This window comes from Typopeltis vanoorti, chromosome 7, assembly GCF_054136105.1.
Source record: "Typopeltis vanoorti isolate ZY-2024b chromosome 7, IOZ_Tvanoo_1.0, whole genome shotgun sequence".
Classification (NCBI taxonomy): domain Eukaryota; kingdom Metazoa; phylum Arthropoda; class Arachnida; order Uropygi; family Thelyphonidae; genus Typopeltis; species Typopeltis vanoorti.
In genome coordinates this window covers 103489800-103514779 of record NC_143555.1, presented here as the reverse complement: position 1 = coordinate 103514779, position 24980 = coordinate 103489800, and the positions used below count along the sequence as shown (strand labels likewise).

The window sequence follows — 24980 nt, the reverse complement described above, 5'->3', positions numbered from 1 at the left end:
TTTAATGAACAGTGCTTTTTTTAAAAAGCAAAACTTTGTCAAAAATAAAAATATAGAATTTTTTTAAATAAATTTCAAATAGCATCTTTGTACTTTATTTAAATCGATTTCCCAATGTTTCAGTTAAGAAAATGCGAGAATCCCAAGTTTATTTTCTTTCTCAGATTGAATGACAGTGAGAAGAAATTACTTGCTGGTTTCGGGTGCGAGAGTAATTTCTTCAACTGATAACAGAAATCTCGGAGATTGACTAGCAGATACCAGATGCAACTAGCGGAAACAGGTGAATGCAAGTTTTTGTAGGTTGATATGTCGGAAGGCCTAAAATAATCGAGGAAATTTCCAGTAATTTATTACATAAAATAGCCTCGGAAACTGATGTGACCTAGTATTCGTAAAACTAGCGTTTTTTTTTTTTTTTAGAAAATAATTTTACTTGGAGATATTAGTCAATAAACAATCATTCCTAAAGTACTGTATAACAATAATAAAAAAAAGTTTAATTCCTTTATTTATTGCTTTTTATTGATTGATAATTATGAGCACTTCTAAATTCTTTAGCGGCCTTCTGAATTCACTGTGATATTTTTTGTAATGTCAGTTTTCCAACTGCAGGGCATTACAATTACTTTGTATGGGGAAAAATCAATTGCAAACTTTTGTTTTTATAACTGTATAAGCTTCATATCTAGCGGTAACAATTTATATGAATTAAAATGTACAAGCCTCGCGAACATTTTCTAAAAATTTCACACGAACTTTTATTTCCGTGTGTGTGTGGGGGGGGGATTACACACACATATGTATATGTTTCTGTTACGCGACAAAGAGAAAAATGGATCAGATAAAACATGAGATGCTTTATATAAAACTGCATGACAAAAGGACACAACTATGTGCATTTGCCGACTTGAACTGTATAAATGGAATGCCGAGGATTCATGAAGTTTTATTTTTTCCAATTCTGTATTTGGTGTTATGCCAATAAATTCTACAAGCAGGGCCAAGAATCTGTAAAAAATTACATTTACAGAGCGACCAGAATTTAAATTCTGAAAACTATCCATTAAGAAATCGTTACTGTAGATTTGTGATGTATCTAAATAATCGGAAGGCATCAGTTAAAATGAACAATATCTCAGTATTGATACTTAGGAAACCTCATATATAAGAAATCTAAACTCGTTAATAAATAAATAAAATAAACATTTTAGTTAACATATCGTTGGTTGGTTAGAATAACAGCAAAAGTAAGTAAAGTTTGGGGTATATCTGTTAAGTGTATGTGTTCGACGGCCGGTTTACCAGTTTTGCTGGATGAAAAATTGGATGACCAGAAATCGAGGTTCATTCTTCTGGCTACTATAAGTTTTTTTTTGTCCAAATAAGACTAAAAGTATCACTGCAAATTTTTGTTTTTTGGAGAAAGAGAGAGAGAAAAAAAATCTCAGTTCAATGACTGATGCCAAAAGAATTAGATAGAAAGGAAATAGAACAAGTCGTATAATTATAAGCTCTTGGATACACAAAAGGCTATATAAAACTGCATTTTTCTTTTGCAAATCAGCGCGATCATTCATTTAGGTACAGTTTGATTTCATATTTTTTATCTCTTGTTGGAAGAAGATGATGACATCGATGATATGTCGCGACTGCAGCTAAAATGTAAAAACTTATCTTAAAATTATTCACGATCCGTAAAACAAGTTAAAATCAAAAATGACAAAAATCAGTCATTAGAACTGCACACAAATCAAATACCCCAGAAGAGCATTCTTTGGAGATTTTGCTGCACTTAATCTGTTGTTTTGCTGGTACCTATTAATTCTACAGAGTTCATTTTACCATCGCCTTTCCCTTACCGTATTAGGCTCAATGGCCTCTCACCAGGTGGCTTGATTTCATATAATCATCATCACCATGCGTATCAAGGATTTAGGCCGCATGATGATGATGATGATATGAAATCATATCATAGGGAATTAACATAATAGGTAATTTACGTAAATCCCACTTCACTGCATGATGTGAGATTTGATGCCAATCCACTTCGTTCTGGGAGGACTTAATCCAAATTTTGTTTCATTGAAATACTGGATAAACTATTCTAATTTTCCTTCTCCACTGCTACTTTGGGAGGCTCAATGGGAGCAGCAGATGCGATGCCAAAGCCATGATGTGGTAGCGAATGAGAATTATTTAGTATATGTAGAGATATAGAGAATTATTTCTTATATTTCAACATTTTTTTTATTAAGAAAATTTTAATATGCTGATAATATAAATAAACATTTATTTCAGATATTTAATTGTATTATAATTTAAAAAAGCGTAGTGATGGTTTTACTTTTGTTAACTGAAATTTCAGGGGTTGCTACTGATGAGAGTTGGCAAACAGACCAATGAGAATTGTTATTTGTAAAAAAATGTATATCACAAACGATTCCGGTCTCAATTTTTTTTTTTTTTAAACTGATTTATTTAGCCACAATAAATAACGACATTTCACTATTTCTTATATTTAATGTCAGTCTTTTCTAATTTGTACTTAAACCTCTCTATTTATTTCCAATACTATTTTTTAAGTCATTGTTTGGATTGAAATTTTGTAGAAGCAATTCAGCCAAAACGGTTCTGTTATGGAAGAAAGACAGATGGACTGGCGGCTAAAACGGTTTAATGGTTGTGATCATACATATGCTGTGCCAAATGCCACCATGAATTCGCGGAAAAATTTCGTTAAAATGTTCATTGTCAGACTTCAAATTTCAAAAGCAGATCCAGCCATCAGCGCAATTTATATGCCTCGAGACTGACGGATAACGCAATACTAACGTAAGCATTGTGATGAGCTGCCTCTAAAAAGAGCAGTAAATTATTAGCTTTCAGTAATAACGGGAAGTTTTATTTCTTTCTATTTTTATTCATTTTCGTTGCAATAAAGGAAATAAATAAATGGTTCAAGGAATATAAAAGATGCCATGAAAATGAATTTTAAACTGTTAATTTCTTAAAAGGTTACAATAACCCAGCGTACGGCTATTCCCATGAGACATTGCGACTGTTACTATGGTCACGGCGCTTTTACTGACTAAAAAATTTGGCGGGAGAGTGTAACATGCTCACGTGATAGAGTATTAGTCACTAGCATCTGTGGCATTTCCAATTGGTCAGTTTACACGTGCGTCACGCTGTACGGCGCCATTTTCGATGCTGGTTGTACTGTAAAGTAGTTTGTGTGTCCGTGTTTGTAGTGAGTAGTTGATTGTATTTTGAATTTACGTTGGTTTTTAATACTGTTTTTAAGTCATGTCTCTGATAAAATCAAGAGTTCTAATTAATGGTAATCTTAACAATTTAAATGATGACGGAGTGGTGCAGCGATTGAAATTTGATAGCGATGATGAAGATATGAACTCTCCGGAAAGCCAGTTAAGTGTCAGTGGTAATTCTACAATTGATTTCGAAGACGAACAGTTTGATTTGTCTGTAGATTCAGGAACGTTACAGAACAGTAGCAGTTCTCCAGATCCGTACTATCAAGGCCAAAATGGTTTCGGACTGGAAGCAGATAACAATCCTTCAAATAAAGACGATACTATTGAATCTGATAAACAGAATGACAGCCATTCAACAGGTGACACACCACCTTACAGACGTGTGCGAGCGTTAAGGTTGTTTGGATCACCCCAAACACCGAAAACCTTGTTAAAGGTATCCGAACAGACAACAGCAGAGCTAAGACGTCGTAACAGAACTCGTCTTTTCACTGACACTGTTCAAAAATCGGATCAAAATAGTTTGCACTCGTCCGACGAGTCCAAGACTCATGTTTTATTAGCAAACATTAATCCTTTCACGCCTGCTAGTATGCACATGCAGTACCGAAGCAAACGGCGAAGGAAGAAAACTGCTTACAGTTTGAATAAGTAAGTTCAGTTCATTTTTTTTTTTTCATTAGCATTTTTTTCTTTTCTGGCAATAGCAAGTTATATTATCATCAACTCTGAAAATTTATTAGAACGGAATGATTCAGGATTGGCGTATACCTTTCACTTGTTGATAAATTGTCTTAAAAAAAAAAGTTGAACCTTTAGTAATGCAACTAATTACAACCACTATTGTTATTGACTGTCACTTTCATTAAAGTTTTAATGTCATAATGGAATGGTAATTGGTAGTAGTAAGCCGGCAAAGGTTGGTCGATTGGTAGAGCCTCTGCTACTAATGGTTAGTTAAGTAAGTTTGAGCGCGGTTAGTAGTTGGAAGGGACCAATCGTTCGATGCTGTTGGCACACATCTCCCTCGATGAGTCTTTGGCCTCCCTGGCAGTGTCAAATAATAATAATTTAGATAAACTGGCTATACTTTTAGTAGTAAGTTGGCTATTTATAATCATTTCAATGCTTAACGAAGTTTAAATTCGAAATGTGACATTACTTTATTGTTCATTCATACAATATGTCACGTTTTTCCCGATTATTGTGAAACTTCTGTAATATTGTTACTTGACTTATTTTTGAAGATACATATTTAAGAATTTGCACAATTACGCCCCCTTTAATTCTTGTTGACAATGCTTTCATGTGATCTAATTTTCATAATACACATCTCTTAGAATATATGAATAAACACTGCATCAGAATTTTATGGTGCAGCTTATCCATATTATTGCTTTTTTTAATAGTCACTGAAGATTTCTTTTTAGGATATAGTATTATAACACCTTTACCCCTATTTTTTTATTTTTGAGGTTCGCTTTAGCCGTTATTTTTTTTTTAAATATGAATTCTAGCTTTTTAACAGATTCCTCTTGTTTCACCGTTTATCATCCAGTAATTTTGTAAATTGGTCACCATCCTGCAATACAGAATAATACTGTATCTTTTTTTTTTCAAGACAGTACTTGTATTTAAAGTACCATCTCTTCCCCCCCCCCCACTGTTCTACTTCCCTTTGCTAATTGATTAACTTCTATGTCCTATTACAGGTAAGACTTACAAATAGTTCATAAAGTTCTCCTTTTCTTCATTTAGCCATCCTTCTACATATGTTGTTTGGAAGACTTACTGTATCAGTATTTGACCAAGATTATAACTTATAGTTATAATCTTGGTCACCTCAGTTAATTAAATGCAATGTTAATGACTTTCTTTTTTTCATTCGAACTTTTTATTCATCTGAAGACAGTTTTTAAAGATAAATAAAATGCTGCAATAGATTTAGCATTTAAACAGTGTCTCTTTGGAGTTTAATATCAGTATCTGTATTAAAGATTTATTTGAACATAAAGGATGAAAATTTTTTTATATTACATGTGGTATATCAAAATGTGATACTGTATGCAATGTAATATAAATGTTATTACAAATATATTTCAAATAAGTAAACAAAATAGCCAGAGAACACAATGTATTTGTGAGGTAGATTAGTGGAATGGCCTCCTGTAGTGAGTCCTGGGTCTCCATGGAGATGTCATGTTATGATATAAATTTTCACCACTATAAATGCGGAAGTTCCAAGGAATTTAATTTTCACATTCATACTGGTCCAAACTGCAGGGGGGAAAAAAATTAAATGTCTGTATTTCACAATGTGAAAAGTAAAGACTCTCCAAAAGAGCATTTTATTATTTCCATAACTTAATCATAACTTTTCTCAACTTCAAGAACATTGAAGGACCACAGAGATCTACTCTTGTAAAATATATCTTTTTTAATGGATAATTCTTAATATGTTACTCATCAAGGATTTTCAACTTCACCTCTCCCCTAAATGAAAAAAATTAGTTAGTACTTCAGAGCAATTCCATGGTACCTTTATTATTATATTTGAAGTTGAGTTATATAATATATTTCAAATAAGTAAACAAAACAGCCAGAGAGCACTCAGTGTATTTCGAGGTAGATTTGTGGATTGGCCTCCTGTAGCGAGTCCTTGATCTAAGATAGTGCAAAATTTTTTCTTCAGTTTTGTCCATTCTCATAATAGCTCTTTGTGACATTCTCTGCTGTTATGTTTGTTAAGAATCTGATCTATGGCTATTTTTAGATATTGCTATTATTATATAGGCACCTCAATGAGTTCAAAAGCTCCATTGTGAGAGTCCAACCATTAACACAATAACTGTCATACTTCTTAAATTCATTCACTGACAAATCATGTAAGGCTATCTCTGTGAACCCTTCACCTCATTTCCACTTCAAGAAAAGTCTAATCCAGTGGTCGATATAACTTTGTTAGGGTTCGATTCGGGCTCAGGGGTCGATAGAAAAATATAAGACATCATTGTACGGGTAATATTTAATTCGGTTAACTTGGATTACCTCCATCCTGAATGACAATGCAATTAAGAGTGAATCGTGGGAACAGTGACAAGAATAGGACCTGTAAGATGGAGCAAGGTCATCAAAATAGTTATGGAGGCCAATCAAGTAGGCCAAAATGACGTATTTACCAATAAACGGATGTGGTGGTTCCCGCGCGACATTGCAACACGTGCACGGTTGCTTATTTACTTATACTTACACGTATTCGAACCCAGTCTCATTTTTGCGCATCAACATACAAGTGAGCATTAATGTTCTAAAATTCATCAACATACATATTGGGTAATATTAAAATTACGTAATAGTAAAATAGAGGGGGTCGATAAAAAGTCAAGAAACACATGAAGGGGTCGACGGTCAAAGAAGTTTGGCGACCTCTGGTCTAATCCCTCACACCCTTGCTAACCACTCTTGCAGACTTGAAGACTATTTGCATGAATATTATAAAATCTAATAATTTTATAATTTCCTCTTTTCTGCTTATCAAGAAAATGTTATAACCTATGAACCTTCAGTCCAGTTTCATAAGGAAAATCTATAGTTCTATCACCTTGGCTGAAATCCCATTTCCTCATCCCCAAGAAAATCCCTTGTGCCCTTCATTTGGAAAAGACCAAGCTTTGATTCTTGGTTTAATGAGAAATCTTTATACGGACTCTTTAAGTTGAAGGTGAATTAGCCCATCTCATATAGAGGTGGCAGGGTTTTTAATCCCGGAAGCTAATATTTTTCATCCCACATATAAGTATATTGGCCAAGAAAATATATGCAATTTACAGAATAAAATACTATCGGTCGTGGGTGGTAGATAGTGTTGATGGTAGTAGTGTCTTTGTGTGTAGTTGGAGGATTAAGTGAGAGAGATTGAGTTGTGTGAAGTGGAGTAGTTGCCATCCCAGATTGAATTCTTGGAGGTGTTGCATCATAATAGTAATAATATTCTCGTTATTAAAAAATAAGTTTAGCTGTAGTTGTCTGAGAACAATTTCTGTGGCATCTGACTACTTAATTTCCTTTTGCAATGTACTGTTTGGCCCTTACAGAGATTATCCTATCCAGCAACTCATTAATATATTATCCATCCCCATTTCACTTGCTTACTTGTATACCAACTTGGGTGTACTGCCCAAATACATTTGGGCAGTACATGGTGAATAGTGATCTAATGTATAGATGGAAGATTAAGTAGTGTAGATGCAATGTTTCTTTAAATGTGTTCTCTGAAAACGTGTAGGGGTTTTCCAGCATACAGACATAACTTGTGTTGGATGCAGTTTCCGAAAAAAACCTTCAGTGAATGGGAACAATACTAAATTTGAATGTGAACCAAATTGAAAGAGTTAATTCAATAATTATGATATATTTGAAGCTACATTGCTACTTTTTGGGTAATAATTTTGTCCACTCTGTTTTTAGGAGGTGGGGGAAGAGATTGAAGAGAACTGTGGATTTGAATATTGGATAGAATCTTTTAGTCTGGTGAACAGCTTTAAATTATAGGAATTACTGTATTTGCTGGCATATAAGATGCGCTCCCTTTTTTGTTCACATTTTTTAGGAAAAAACTTTATCGCTGAATATTATAATGAATTTACAGTATTTCAAATATAAAGTAATAAGTAGCTCTACTTTCAACAAATACCTAATCTAACTAGGAAGGAGTACCCACATTTTAATCTTCTTCATCAAAACCCAGAAATTCATCTCCAGAGCTAAATGAAGAGACACTTGAAACCTCGTCTAAATAGGAATCTGAGTCCTCATACAACAAATTGTCCTCTGTACCATTCAGTGCATTACTAATGCCACACTTAAATGATTTAACCACTGTCTCAATTTTCACAGCATCCCATGAAGCTTTGACCCACTCACAAACCTGCGAAATTCTAGGCTTCTTCCTGATGAAGAAGCCTAGAATTTCTCAGCATACGCAATCACACGTAGCTTGTATGCAAAAAAAACAGTTTCCGAAAAAAACCTTCAGTGAATGGGAACAATACTAAATTTGAATGTGAACCAAATTGAAAGAGTTATTTCAATAATTATGATATATTTGAAGCTACATTGCTACTTTTTGGGTAATAATTTTGTCCACTCTGTTTTTAGGAGGTGGGGGAAGAGATTGAAGAGAACTGTGGATTTGAATATTGGATAGAATCTTTTAGTCTGGTGAACAGCTTTAAATTATAGGAATTACTGTATTTGCTGGCATATAAGATGCGCTCCCTTTTTTGTACACATTTTTTAGGAAAAAACTTTATCGCTGAATATTATAATGAATTTACAGTATTTCAAATATAAAGTAATAAGTAGCTCTACTTTCAACAAATACCTAATCTAACTAGGAAGGAGTACCCACATTTTAATCTTCTTCGTCAAAACCCAGAAATTCATCTCCAGAGCTAAATGAAGAGACACTTGAAACCTTGTCTAAATAGGAATCTGAGTCCTCATACAACAAATTGTCCTCTGTACCATCCAGTGCATTACTAATGCCACACCTAAATGATTTAACCACTGTCTCAATTTTCACAGCATCCCATGAAGCTTTGACCCACTCACAAACCTGCGAAATTCTAGGCTTCTTCCTGATGACGTAACCTCAAAATCTGAAGACTGCATCCAGCTGTTCCACCTTCTCCTTCATAAATCCCTTAAATAGCTTATTATTACAGACATTAAAGGTTGAAGCTGACTAATTAGACCTCCTAGAATTACAGCAAACTGAGTTTTCAATTCCTTGAGTTTATTTTTAACATCTTCTGTTCTGTGAGAACGAAATTGATCCCATACTAGCAAGACAGGCATCTTCATCAGGGCACTTAGACCAAATTTTATCTATCCATAACTTCATTCCTCCTCCATCCATCCAGCCTTTTGCATGAACATGCAAACACTTCTTTAAGCATTATAATAAGTTTAGTTTAATCCTTTATCCAAGTGTGAGCAAACTCAGGACTGGGGTAATACCTTACCCCGGTCCTGAAGATACTTTCAGGCACAAACTTTGTTTGTTCACACTTGGATAAAGGATTCAACTAAACTTATTATAGTCTAACCAAGTGAAAAATAAACTCTCAACTTCTTTAAGCAGTTTTTCTTTGGGTAGCTTCCTTTTAAAACAATGGTGGCGGTAATTTTGTCCCATGAGCACAGCAGGATAAATCAACCATGTAGTGAGTTTTTTCGTGCCGCAAAGTTTTAAGAGTAACACTTTTTTGTGCCCTTGGAATCTACAATTTTCTTTGAGGGCACATCAAATGTCAGCAGAACCTTGTCCATGTTTCCTATTTGTGCAAGTTCAAAATTTTCTCGTTTCCTTGCATTAATGACGAATCGATGAAATTTGATAATTTTTTCTTCATATTCAGCTGACATCTTTTGTGATATTTTTTGTTTTAGTCTGTATACATAGCTGGTTTCTCTTCATGAATCTTGAACATCATGATGTTGATCTAGTAAAGTTGGCGATCCCTCTGTTAGTGGCTTTCGCTTGATGAAAAATTGATTTTGTAGACACTGAAAGTCCCGCTTTTCTGTGGTCTAAAATCCAAGCATTCAGTTCTGCCTCAGGTTCTGGCCATTTTGAGTTCCACTTCGTAGGTTATGTTTACTGTGAGTCGTTTTTTTAGATTCTCTTCCTGATTCTGCCAAGTTCTTATCATTTTCTCAGCATACGCAGTCACACGTAGCTTGTATGCAAAATTTTAGCAATGTCGACATTTTTCAGCTATAATTTGCCAAGAAATTTAGAGAAAATTTAACAGCAGAAATTTATCACCGTTCACAACAGCTGTGACAACGATTGGAAAGTTTGAATGAAACAGGAACACAGCTGTGATCGTCAATGACAGCGTTCGCATCCGCTGAACTCTACGTAACTGGAATGCTTTTCCAGAAATGAAAGTAATAAAAAATTGAGTATCTGCGTATAAGACGCACCGTGTTTTTCAGACCTATTTTCAAGAAGAAAAAGTGCATCTTATACGCCGGCAAATACGGTATATGAAACACTTTAAAAGTACTAAAACCAAGAGATGTTTATTACATTGTGGATATTGGCAAGTAGTTTTTCTGTAAGGACTTAATCAAACCATTGAGAATTAAAGAACTGCAGAGCCAAGCAACCAAAGCTAGTTAGGTGTGAGCATAGACTAGGGATGCAGACAAATAAGGAAAAAAAGAGGAGCTATGAGAGTTATATATTGTATAAGATACATTATGCATATGGGAAAAAATTTTACTTATGGGGGGGAAAATAAGATAATACAGCTATGAGCAGGGGGATGTCTACCATTGAGTTTTTAGCTTTTCATCATGAATAATCCTGAATTCCATCCATTTTAACCACCAAGGATGCATTCTTGAAAGAAAAAAAAGCATGGTTTAGAGCAAAGCAGTTTCCTCATAAAAAAATTACTGTGATAGAGGCAGGTGTTTGCACATACAATTCTGTAAATATTTTATTGCAACTTAATTTCATGTCATGACATTGCTTTAAATGTATTTTAAAAAAATGCATCATGCAATTTTTTTCTTAATAATTTTTTTTATACAATTTTTTAAACTCATTGGTTAATATTTTTATAGATATATATGGTAACACGTTTTGCACTCTAAATTGCAATAATATCGAAAATGATCCCAAGTATGAGATGTGCAGTGGTGCAAGTTATGTACAAATTCAATTTAATTTAAAAAAAATGTAAATACAAGATTGAAGCTTTCAGCTAGAACAACATAATATAATTTCAGCTTGTTGCTCATTTCCTTAAGTATGAAACAAAGCAGCTGGTATAATTCTTGATAATAAACTGGTGGTAGAGTTGGCCATCCCCTTTAAAGACTAAGTGACAATGATGCCCTTGGTTGGAAAGGCCTACTTTTGGGTTCCATTTCAGATGCAGTGTATACCTGTAATGAAGTCTTTTGAACTGAAGCTATCTGGTTTTCCTGACATGGGGCTTATCATCTGAAAAAACAAAAACTACCTGGAAGAATACATAATATTCACAGGCATGCTTAGTTTCTTTGGCTATTAATTTAAGACACTACTGATTTCTTACTTAGTGTACTGCTTGTAGTATTTCTGTAAAACTCTATAACAACACTAAGTACTCTTAGATATAAAACACACATGTTGAAAAGATTATTTTACTGATTATTAATAAAATAATAACTTGGCGTTTCGACCCCTGTATTGAGGTCATCATCAGAAGGATACATGTGTATAGGAACCAAGCTACATGCCGTTGCACTCTATAAAGATAAATTAAATCTACATTGTTAACTAATCTTTTTCTTAGCCTGACTTCTAGTGATAAAAAAAATTACATAAATAAAAATAAAAAAAATTATAAATAAAAACTACAATAAACTCTGCTAAAGTCCTCACGTACTAAGATTCTTCTGGAATTGTACAGTTCATATTGTTATATTATGATTATCTTCTGGATTTGTACAGTACAGGTTACTATTGAATGTTCAGGAAAAAAAATAACCTTCACCAAGTCTTTTTGTATTGAGATTTTTCTTTGTGTTTTTCTTTCATAGCAACCACAAAGAAAAATCTCAATACAAGAAGACTTGGTGAAGGTTATTTTTTTTCCTGAACATTCAATAGTAACCTGTACTGTACAAATCCAGAAGATAATCATAATATAACAATATGAACTGTACAATTCCAGAAGAATCTTAATACGTGAGGACTTTAGCAGAATTTATTGTAGTTTTTATTTATTTTTATTTTTTTTTATCACTAGAGGTCAGGCTAAGAAAAAGATTGGTTAATAATGTAGATTTAATTTACCTTTATAGAGTGCAACAGCATGGTTCCTATATACATGCATCCTTCTGATGATGACCTCAATATAGGGGTTGAAACGTCAAGTTATTATTTAATTAATAATCAGTAAAATAATCTTTTCAACACGTGTGTTTTGTGTCCCTAAATTCATAAATATGAATGATGATCACCATGTAACCTTAAAAGAAAGACCCTTAACTAATAGATTATTCTATTTATGTGCCAGAAATCATATGCCTTCTTCCCAGAACAACTTATCCAAATTCTACCTCATTCTAAAATTCCCATACATCCATAATATTTATATCATCAAAAACATCTTCAAATATTCAAATTACAGAATTGTCTTCACTACGAGAAGCAGACTACAAAATTTACTAAAGTGTTAAACCACAATATCTCTGACCAATGTATTACTATGGCACAGTGTAGTTTATAAACTGAAATATCAATCAGGATGCAGTACCTGTTACTTTGAATCGACTATTCATTCTTTAAAGTATTGCTTAATAGAACATTACCAAGCATGCAATATTTCCATATCAGAATACCTGATTTCCACTGCAAAAACGAAATGCAAATAAAAACACCATAATAATATCAACAAAAATCACACTGCTTGAAATATCATTGCACATCATATAATCTAAACATACCCATGAAATGATAAAGTTACTATCATTGATTTCCAAGATAATGAAACCGAATCTCTTGCAATAAGAACCAATCTAGATGCTATAAACACAAAAAAGACTCTATTTAATGTTGCCTTCTTGGTAACTAAAAATAAATTAATCTTGAACCAACCATACATAATCTTAAACCACGCGACAACCCATCAGTTTTGTGCTAATAATCATCTGACAATGATTCTCACAAAACAATCATCACTACCGTCATGTTGCTGGTCCTGTATATATTTTACTAGTTTTTGTTCCTTTTTTGAAAAGAATTTCTAAAGCACTAAAAATTTCTTACAAATTTTTAGTGCTTTTTTTCAGAAAATCCTGAATACTATAAGGACTATATATTTTTCATGGATGTTGGAAAAATCAGGGTTAGTTGATCTCTTCTACCTCTGCATGTTTTTCTCGCTTTCGATGCAGGGTCCACATGTTACATAGCTACTATTTTGTTAGCCCAACCCCCCAGCTGGCTTGTAGCCTAGCCTGCCACTAGGAGGGAAATGTATTTTTGACTGTAGACGTCTGTGTTCACGAGGCCGGTTTGCCTGTTCTGAGGGAGAACCACTGTATGAGACCAGCTAACTCACCTTTAGTTGAAAGAAATCAGAGATTCCTCACATCACTGATGGGAATCGAACCCAGGTCTTTCTGACCAAAGCACTTCATCTATACCGAATGAGCTACAGAGGCTCTAAAAATCAGGATTAGTTGATAATGCTATTAAAATGGATCAGAGAAAAAAGAAGATATTGAAGTATTTTCTAATTGTAAATATAAATAAGAGAAGACTGGGTTTAGAAGGTGATTGAACTGAGATCAGGATAAGATGAAAAACTAAACATTTTCTCCCTGCAACTATTGCAATGAAACATTGTCTTAGACATCCAGGTTCACACACAAGTTTATTTAATTTTTTTAAAAAATTTATTATTACATGACACCTCCAGGGAGTCCAAAGACTCATCGAGGGAGGGTACCTACTCGACAACTGTCTCCACCACTCAATTCACCAATTACAACAAACCGCAACTACCTTCATCATTTATACCAACACCATCTACTGTTGACCACTACCACTATTATTTTCACAATCACAAACATCCATGCCCATGTGTGGATTCGAACCCGCAGCCTTTTGGCTAGAGAGCGGATACGCAGACCACTCGGCCAACCAGACTAGCTATGAAAATCATCTGCCTCCTAAAGACTTTCAACAAATGTTTGCCACAGTGGGATATGAACCAACAGTCTCCTGGTAGCAAAACACTATCTCAAACTCAGCTGCGAATATGGTGCAACAGTTGCTTCCAAAACATATTGAAACCAGTATGTTTGTTTAAGAAAACAAACTTCATATGATAATAAAAATGCTTTTCATCACTTAATGTGTATTTTGCTTACTGGAGATCTGAAAAGTACCATGTTTGGCATAAGTACATATACTGTCCGACCAAAGATACAAGACTCGGCTGGAAATGTGCCAAGAAAAGCCAATTCATGTTGAAAGGGAGGAATAAAGCGATGTACGAATTCGTTACCAAGTTTATAAAGAATAACAAAATAAAAGTGACGTCATTCAATATTATTGCAGAATGCTATCTAAAAATGTTTAAAATTGGTATACAATTTTAAACTGAATAGGTACATATACTCTATCCGACCACAGATACAAAACTCTCTCTCTGGCAATGTGCCAAGAAGAGTCAATTCATGTTGAAAGAAATGAATAAAGCGATGTACGAATTCGTTACCAACACGCAAAATCACGTACTTCATTACGTAAATTTTCTAACTGTTGTACAAGCAAAATAGTTACCACCTTAAAAACTAGAATTTCATAAAAGAAATCTAATTTTCTGACGTATAAGAATAAACACTCATCCCACAGTGCATTTATTACCCTGTTATCGGAATGGGTTCACCTTATTCTGACATGCGTAGAAGTGTCGAAAGGTCTAATCTGTGGTTGCACAGTATCTGTTGTTTTCCTGAAATTTTGGTCCAGAAGAATAAGCAATGTCTTTGTTTAGTTTTAAAAAAAATCTTTTTCCTACATCTGCTGACATTATAAATGCCAGGTATTGAAGCATATTGTGAATCTGAATATTTTTTAAAAAAAACTTTGAAATTTAACAAAGATAAGCACATAATTATTACGAAGTATCATTGTATGCAAGATATATACCTGCAGAAATATGATTAAAATGACATTGATGTTGAAGCATGAATGTTAGTCTTCACCTTTTTTTTTAAATCAAATTGATTCGTCTTGAATATCGATTTGTTTTTTTGCAAGTTTTTTCCATAATGTTATGCCTGAATATTGCCTCTAAACTTATTTCATCGTTGCTTTGATAATTAGCATCTTGTTTCTTTGTAGATTGTGGTCATAAATATTGTGATTTCTCTCCCTCCCGTTTCGATGTCAAAAGTGCCTAATTATATGTAATTAAATTATAGGTGTTTTCTTACGAATTTTACTACATTGGTTTATTTTGGAGAAGTCCAAGCCGTTGCTTACATTCCTGGAGTTGGTAGCAGCTGGACGTCAGCTGTTTCGGCCTCTCTATTAGGACAAACAGGTGGGGGGGGGGACCTCAGACAGCTGGTCCAGGAAGTGGCCCACAATGTCTTTTGTTGCGCAAAAATAAGCTACAGTACGACAGCATTCAGCTGTCGGAAGCTTCCGGAGTCAGATGGTAGGAAGGATTGTTGTTTGGAACCAGTAAATATGTAACATTAGTTGCTTGATAGGTCACAGCTGCTATATCCAAACTAAAACCGTGCGCATATACCGTTTACTTAAGTCGAGCACCAGTTGCATTTTTTGTCACGCGTGAAAACTGGAGTGAAATTCAACTTCATTACTACTTCACGCACTATTAGATACACGCAAACTTCCTGTCTTTATAATATAAGCTTGTTGTATTGCAAGCTGATGCATGTTGAGTAGTTTTATGAAAACGATAAGAAAAGAAAGCGCTTCTAATTATGATTTTCTTCTCGTTATTATTAAAATTAGTGCTAACAATTACCGAGAGACTAAAGCAGAAATAATAAATATTTGTGGCGTTATTATTATTTTGAAATCTTGCAAACGACAGTTATCTCACCATGGTTTGCTTGGATAAATTTTATCGTTTAGTAATGACGATAAAAGCATTTCAAAGATTTTTTTTTGCAAGTACATCCTCAGAAAACAACAGACTCTAGATCCATTTTGTTCATGTATATTAGACGATAGTTATATTAATAAGATATTTCAAATAATTTGTGATCTGTTTATCAAAACTCGCATAAATATATATCTGAACATTGACATCCTCCCCCCCCCTTTCTCCGAATCCTTAAAGATCTACTTTGTTTACATTATTTAAATTAAGGGGATATTAAATCCCACATTGTTTTAAAACCGAATAAGAAACTCAAAGATTAGAATCAGAGAGTTTCATGCCGAATATAGTAAACAATAAAGGTATCGGCGATTACTAGGGTGAGCTAATGCAAGAAACTCTCTGATTCTAATCTTTGAGTTTCTTATTCGGTTTTAAAACAATGTGGGATTTAATATCCCCTTAATTTAAATAATGTTTATATCGCCGAAATGAAGCCTATTGGCTCTTTATATTTAAGTTACTTTGTTTACTATTACTTCAATATTTTTTCGATAGCGAAATGATTTTAAAAAAAAAGTCTGCAGGAATTGTCCAAAAGAATTGAAGAAATTGTAAACAAGGATATCATTTTATCTACTGGCGGTCAGTAGTTGAAATTTTTACAAGCGTCAAAAAAAAGTGTGGGTTGTATAAATAGAATCCATTCCGATAGGGTAATCAATCCGTATTGTGGGATGAGTGTTTATTATTACACGTCGGAAAATTAACTTCTCTTTTATGATCATTGTAGTTTTTAAAGTGGTAACTATTTTGCTTGTACAACAGTTGGAAAATTTTATATAAAGCACGTGATTTCGCGTGTTTTTTTTTTGTGACCAATTCGTACATCGCCTTATTTCTTTCTCCCCTTCAACATGAATTGACTCTTTTTGGCAGTCTGCCAACGACAGCTCTCGCTTATGTGGACAGCTGGCAAACCACTTAAGGTTATCAGCAAGAAGTAATAAAGTTTTACGACGTGAATAATTAACGAACATTGAACTCTATTTAAATATAGAATCCCATAAGTCTGATTTCCATTAGAGATAACTGTATTAGCAAAATGCAGAAAAACCTAACATAATTGTTGCAGCTCATGAGTTTCCCATCTCAATTTTTTTTAAAAATATATACATGCAACTATGTGGAGCTTTGCACATTAAAACAAATTTAGCTGTTTTAAAAGTATAACCGCTTTTTTTTTTTCTGTGTATCAGGATGTCACTGTTTAAAAATAAGAATTTGTGATTTGGGGGGAAAAAATTACAAAAACTGTCTTGCGAGGCCTTTAATTTAATATATGGCCAGCGTTGTGATTCTTAAGAAAAGGACATCTACGTATGTTGCAGATGTCCCCATACAAGAAAAGTCTATTGTCGCATGACCATCCGCACGTGCAGGTATACTTTATAGGCTTTTCAGTTCGCCTTTGTCCAACCATCTGCGTCGCGTGGCACGTATTGTTAATGTGCGGAATCAACACGTGGCTGTTTGTTGATTTTGCAGCTGCTTCCGTCTGAAGTTTGTCTCGGCCAACGGAATTCTTGATGGGGATTCCGTTGGATTATAACCGATTGGGGATGGGAGGGGTGCGTATAAAAAGAGGGAAACAGCAGTGAAATGCAAACATGCCTCGGCTTTAAGCTTGTAAAACTGGAATTGAGCAGAGAGTATAAACAGTATCAAACATCTGTCAAGGATGCTCTACAAGTCATTCAATTTGATTTGGAACTAATTTCAAATTGCTGGCCGGAGTTAGCTGCTAGTAATGGAATAAGCCAGAATTATTTTCATTTGTATATTCAAATGGGGCGGGACTCTGATTCAGCGTTTCTCGAAGTGGTGTCTGTATCGGTCCTCGGAAAATATAAAATTTTAAATATGGAATGTGAGTTGTCGATAAAGATTTAAAAAAAAAAAGGTTATGAGCAATAAAAATCAATGATAGAAAACTCCAGCGTTTTGTATTCAAGTTTAATAAAATACGCGCTTATTGTCGGCCCGTTGCCGATATCCAAAAACTTATGCTGAAACAAACTAGCTATGTAATGTTTGTGAAACAGCATTCAGGATTATTTACTTTTAAGTTGAATGGTGAAAAGCTTATTCTACACTATCTGCTAATAACTAATCCCCTTTAAATATGACATCGTTTAAGGATGACTTTTTTTATAATACAATATTTTTTTTTAAAAAAAGTTTTTGCTAATGTCATTCATTCCTCAAATGGAGTAGGCAAGGCCGTTTAAACCCTAACTAACTTCTGATGGGCAATCCATCTCCACCGTTAGTCAATCACATATAGTTGGCCCAAGGCTATCTATGATTTTAAGTCATCTGAGGTAGGAGAAAGAGTTATTGCTGAGTGGTTAGCATATCTGCTCTCCAGCCAAGAGACTGTAGGTTCGAATCCCACCATGGGCATTGATGTACTAACTCTGTGTCGAAAGGACATCTGCGACCCTACCACTTCTTATACCAGAAGGCTTCATGTCCAAAAACTCGGTGAGGTATGGGAGTGACCATACAGCACTATGGGCATCAAATATGAAAAAAATTAATTAAAAACTGCATGCTAGCATGGCTGAGAAGATATTGAACCACACCAACAGCCTTTGAATTCAATGTGAGCGTTGGTGTTTGAGAATGCTTTTAGGATGTGAGAATGAGTGAAAGTTTTGAGGCAGATAAATGGAAATTATGTGTGACTGAGAATGCGAGTTTTCAGGTTAAATGTGATAAGGATATACAGAGACTTCAGAAGATGGCCTGAAGGCTGTCATCTTCATATTGAAGAAAAATACAACAAATGTCACAGGTGTGTTACAACAAAAGGCTGGATTATTTGGTTGAGTTAGAGGCAGGTTTTTTTTTTAATGTGATTTCCACCTGTGAAAGGTTGTGAATGTATAGTACATTAGCATTATGGGGGGGGGAGTTGCTGTTTTTATTAATTTTATATATATATTTTTTTACATAATCTGAAATGCTGCTCTAGAAACCAAAGATGGAACTTTTTCAAACCCACATCAGGTCTCCAATAAGCAAGAAAGTGGTCTCACACTAGGTATTGAATATTATCTCCCGATCACAAACATTCTCTTCTAGATACAGTATACTCTGGATTATTTCGATGTATATTAACCCCCCCCCCCCCCAACTGGCCACGACATCTATAGACGTTCAGCTAAATCTGGATACGAAGCTCTAACACCCATTGAATAACAGGAATAAGAAGTGCAGTTTGGTGTCACTATTTCATCCACATCGACCAGTAAGGAGGTTAACCCATTTCTGGTTCTTCATTTACTCAATATTTGGTTAATAAAAATGTAAGTGAAGAGCATGTTTCTCATGTGGTGTCTAAGTGAGAACCAAGCAGGCCAAAGGGTGATGAGGTGACAGAGGCAGATAAAATAGTTGAGTTACTGACTGACCACTTTACAAGAATATATCATCCAAGTGAGGATGATGAGATTCTATAACATATGTGACAGAGGCTGACGTGGGAATGGAGATTCATGAAATGGAGGTACTTAGGATATTGCAGAATCTCAATGTAAATACAGCTGTGGAATTAGATGGTATCAGCTCGGGGTTTGTGAGAATGTGCAAGGAAACTGGCAATGCCACTAACTAGGTTTTTAAGTCTCGGGTAGGATTTCAAGAGAGTGGAAAGAGGACAAAACAATTCTCTTGCATAAGGGATGTTCTAAGACTGCAGTAGCAAATTATAGACCAATCACTATATCAGGCATGGTGGTAAAAGTACTGGAAAAATCGAAAGAATGGGTGGATAAGAATATGATACTGTATGAGGGGCAACAACTTTTTATAATAGAGTAACAGCTGAGTTGGATAAAGGAAATGGCTATATGATGATTCTGCTGTATTTTGCAAAGGCATTTGACAAAATACCACAGGGAACTCTGTTATGCTATTAGAACAAATGGGAATGGATATGATACTAGTTATGTGGAGGGGGGGGGCAGATATCAGAAAGTGGTATATGGAGGGGCAGAATCAAGGTGAAAACAAGTTACTAGTAGTGTGCTGCAAGGTTCAGTGCTAGGACCACTACTGTTTAAATTGTACATGAATGATATAGGAAATAGCCTGAAAGGAAATATTCAGTTGTTTGTTGATGATGCAAAATTGGGAAAAATAATAGTTTATCAAGGGGATGTGGAGAGCTTGCAGGATGATTTAAATAGGCTGGCAGTATGGGCAAAAGATAATGAGTGTCAGTTTAATGTGGAGAAATGTCAAGTTATGAATTTTGGGATAAATAAATTACAAGCTGTGTACCACATTGACGGAACTGTACTCCAGGAAATAGATGAAGCTAGAGATTTAGGGGTGGTGGTGGTAGATAGAGAGTTAAACTTTAGAGACACCTTGCTAAGGTTGAAGGTGTGGTTAGTAGGGATATGAAGGCTAGATTTTTGCTTAGAGAGTTGTGAATGAGTGGAATGGCTTTCCCAAGTCATTTGAGAGTGCTTTGTCTGTTAATGGTTCAAGGAGAGATGATAGCTTGTGTGGATAGTTTGGATCTTCCATGATGAATCTTTGGACTCTATGGACTTGCCTATACAATAATTATTATTACAGTTAGAATACGTTCTTTGTAAATACAATAAAATATAAAGTTTAGCATATCTTTTTTTGAGTACAATGTATACCGTTATTTTTTATAGTTTTTCATCTGTTGTTTTATTAAGAATTATATTTAAGTAACTGCAAACATTTACTATAAATTGATGATTATTTTAAAACAGGCCCCTGAACAGTAATTTAGAAGAACTTCTGGAAGAAGAGGAAGAAGCTGAGGAAGATGTTCTTCCCACGAAGGTAATGTTTAACTATTGTTTTGAATGTACAGAATTTTATTTCATATCATGTATTTCAATTTTATCTAGAGGCTCCAATTATCAGTTGGAATTCCCTTCAAATCTGCATTTGATTTTTGTTTAATTATAACTCAAGGTAGGACTTTAAAGCTGACTCCAGAAGACATCCTCCTGTAGACATACACATCTACAAACATAATATACAGTACTTGCCACTGTAACTAGAACAGAGTGGATAACATTGACATGCATGTCAAAAATTAAAATGTTGATCCAACAAGGATTGGGAATAGATGAAAGTAGAAAAAAATAGCAATTTAACTTTTTCAAGTTATTTCAGACTTCCAAAAAGCAGGTTGCCTTGCATTTTGTGCTGAAATTCATCTACAAACTAAAGGCAATCTCAAACACCAAATCCTCAAACATCAATTAGGCCAGCATGCATTACTGTTGATGAGAGTTTATATTTTGAAATTAAAATGGTGATCCTCACTCACTATTTGAAGTTTTAATCCAAAATCTGAATTGAGAATTGAGAAATTATGTGCTCCAGATAAGCTATGCCTTTGTAAGCAATGCAATATTTTTTTTTAATTTTCCATCATTGTTTTTGTAAAAATTCAAACTATTAAAGAAAAATCCATTTTTCACTAGTAAAACATGTGTAAGTATTTGTTTATTTTTCAACCATGCTTCATAGTTATTTTCAGTTCCAACTAAAACCAATGGTTACATTATTTTGGTTTTGGCTGATAGCTTGATATCTTACAAAAATGGCTTTTATGTAAGACTTTTCTTCTGCTGATTTTTAAATGAAATTTAATGTTAAGAACAAGGTGAGATTTGCCTGACTCCTTGTATATCTTATCTCATCCTAATTCTTCTAAACATATGCTCACTGGTGTTCCTGTCTGATCATAATATGAAAGAATTTAAGAACAAGAATACTATTACTATCTTGCTGGGATAGTGGATAAAGTTGGTGAGCACAGGAAAGTGGCTAACTTCTTAATCAGATGACAAGAGACTTGTAGATTTACAGATGAGGCAATTTTTCTGATATTCAGAATGAATGAATGTATTTTTACAGAGATTGAGGATGAAAGCTGTAGTTTCATCACTGTTACTTCCTTCCCAATGTTTATTCTTTCTGGCCAGCATTAATTTCAAAATCACGTTATTTCATGATCTCTGAAATCTTTTCTTCAGTAATTCTAAGGCATTCACCAGATTATTAATAAAATAAGAGATGACATGTAAACTATTTTGAATATATGCTGGCGTATAAGACACACTCATTTTTTTGGGAAAAAATTATACATTTTTGAAAATACCGTATATGTCGGCATATAAGACGAGACCTAAATTTTAGGTTTTAAGTTTATGTCACTTGTATAAGACGATCTCCCGGTTTCTTCTTTCTTGTATTAATGCAACATTAGGTATTGTTGTTATATCCATTATTTTTATATCTATGCATATCCGTTATTTTTTTGCATAGCATAGATTTAGTATTTATGCGAATTACCTTAATTAAAAGTGATTAACTCCAATTTTAATTAATTATTACTTTTGCATTTTTTTTTTTAAATTTTAGGATTATTAAAATTGTTATCATTTAAAATCATGGAAACAGCAACAAAACGAAGAAAGTATATAGCTCGATTTAAAATAAGGGGTAATTGAAATGAATCTGGTGAAATGAAATCAATTCACCGGATTCAAACTGGGATCCATATGACGATCATTTAAACAATGAATCTGAAGAACTATTTTCAACAGATGAAGAAAATTAACATGAAAATTGAACTTAATAATTATTGTTTATTTTTTAACACTTACATCTATTGTAATATTTTAAATAAATTTATGTCACAAAAAATTAATCTGATTTGTTTATAAACACTGTCTATTTTCTTATATAACGATGTATTGTAACTACCTAAATGTTCATCCAAGAAATTAAGCTTCCCTTTTTATACTCGCCATATAAGACGACCCATGATTTCGACGGATTTTCTGTAGTATTTGAGAGTCGTCTTATATGCCAACATATACGATAATTATAACATGTTATCATACGTTGAGCACACCTTTGACATCTGCTGTTTTGTTTGAAGGCACATCAAATGTAATAAGTATCTCATCCATATTTCCTATTTGTGATAATATGGTTAATATGTTTAATCTCTTTTTAAGAGCTGTTCTTGTTTTCTCTGAGTTTTTATAATTTTTTCAGTTGGCAGTGGTCCAAAATACCATGTTGCTGCTCTATTGCCATTTTCCTTAACATATGCAATGACGTCAAGTTTGAAAGCAATACTCTAGCAATGTCTATTGCTTTTGATCCATGGGTTACTAATAAAAATAATCTTAAACACTAGAATATCACTAATTCTATTGCACTTGAAAGACCATTGGATACATGACTTGAATTGCCATACATAATTTTAAATGAAACCAGATGCAGTAAGTTCCATTTCATTATACAGAACATATCCATTGCCTTCTTTAATTATAGTTATCTATATTTTAAATTTCTTAAATATTTAACGTGAAATCATGTATGACAAATGAGTGAGAATAGAAGCATAGAATAACAAATTTTGACTGATCAAAATTCTAACTGAAATTTCAACCTTCAGCGCATGGTTTTGAAACAAATTTTTAGGGGGAAAAAATGTCTATCTTTAATTTGATTCATAATCTCCGTGGTGAAATTATTTCTAACAAAACATCTTTTCACTTTCCTGCTCTGTCTCTGGTTAAGTTATAGAACTTATTCTTCCTAGAATTGAAAGCCTTTGTTGTCAGCTTCATTCACAATTCCTGTTAACTATTTAAATCGTGGTTTAATGTAGTGTGCCAAAGTAGTCCAAGGAAAATAAAACCATGTGGTTTGAGACAAGAACTCCATCCTCATTCTTAGACTACACTAAAGCACACAACAAATGCAAAGCAACTATCAAAAAATCCAAATCTGACTTTGAAAGGACCATGTGTAAAAAATAAATAAATGACTACGTATACAAATGGCAATCGTGCTTTCTAACTTCCTTGCGAGTTCTGCTCATCTGTACTGTCACTTCTCAGTTGTCCAGATAATATTTTCATAACAACATCTAAAAAGACAAAGCTGACCTTTCTCTGCATATATGGGTAAACGACCTTGTATTATACAAGGGTGTGCTGAAGAGTTGTGATAATCACAATGGAGGAATTGAGATAGGACCATAACTTACTCATTATTCTACATATTCCCCACAAAGTGTTTGCACTTGTTGGCCAATTCGTTGAGGTGTCCAATCGCATGAAATCTATGGATTATCTGACACTTTTAAATAAAGAAGTATTGCCATTTGTTCAGTTTTTGGAACAAGGACACATAGTGGATCCTGAGTTTCAAGGTAATAACTCTCGTGCTATCATCCAGCTAGAATTGTGCTGGATTGGTTTGTAGAACATGAGAAAGATGTTCCACATCTCAACTGGCTAGCCAGTTCATCCAATTTGAATGTTATTGAAAAAATGTGGGACATGTAGAAAGGGCTGTAAAGAAGAAACATCAACATTCTGCAAATTATTGCAGAAAGTGCCTCTGTAGCATAATTGGAAGAAGGACAGTATATTGCGCCCTTCGATTGGAAAAGGCCTAAGTTCGATTCTTCCCATGACAGGAAGATTCTTTATATGGATTTTTTCAATTGAAGATGAGTTAGCTGATCTCATACAGAAGTAGCAGAGTTTTTTCTCCTGGAAACTGGGATGTTTTCATCCTGCATACAGATGAATTGGCCCTTCAGAATGCACGCAATTTACAGACAAAAAATACTAACTAGTGGTGGGCAGTTGATGTAGATGATAATGATGGTAGAGGTTCGTTGTGGTGGAGATGTAGAGCTGTAGGGAAGCTGCCCTCCCTCGATGAGTCTTTGGACTCCTTGAAGGTGTCACGAAATAATAATAATAATTAAGGGGATCTATTAAGCATGGAGTGGAATAAACTTGATATGCATGTGATAATGAGTCATATTGACAGCATGCCAAAAAAATCCAAGCTTTAATTAGAACAGGCAATGTTATAACTCCATATTATGGAATAAAGTTTGCATTCCATATTTATTTGTCCAGTGTGTTTATATCAAATGAAAAAA

At 34.0% G+C, this 24980-nt stretch overlaps 1 protein-coding gene across 3 annotated transcripts in view; it reads left to right on the top strand.

Annotated features, from left to right (window-relative positions):
* The first annotated feature begins 3248 nt into the window (after positions 1–3248).
* Positions 3249–24980, top strand: part of Wee1 (Wee1 kinase) — a 71266-nt gene continuing 49534 nt past the window's right edge. For 2 of the 3 annotated variants that reach the window (XM_090395430.1, XM_090395431.1), the window contains exons 1-2: positions 3249–3929; positions 20755–20827. In XM_090395430.1, the coding sequence (XP_090251556.1) occupies positions 3310–3929; positions 20755–20827 (693 nt within the window). In that variant the 5' untranslated portion in view covers positions 3249–3309. Of the gene's footprint in view, positions 3930–14754; positions 14900–20754; positions 20828–24980 lie in introns of those variants that run through there. The other variant, XM_090395432.1, reaches the window with a different exon arrangement.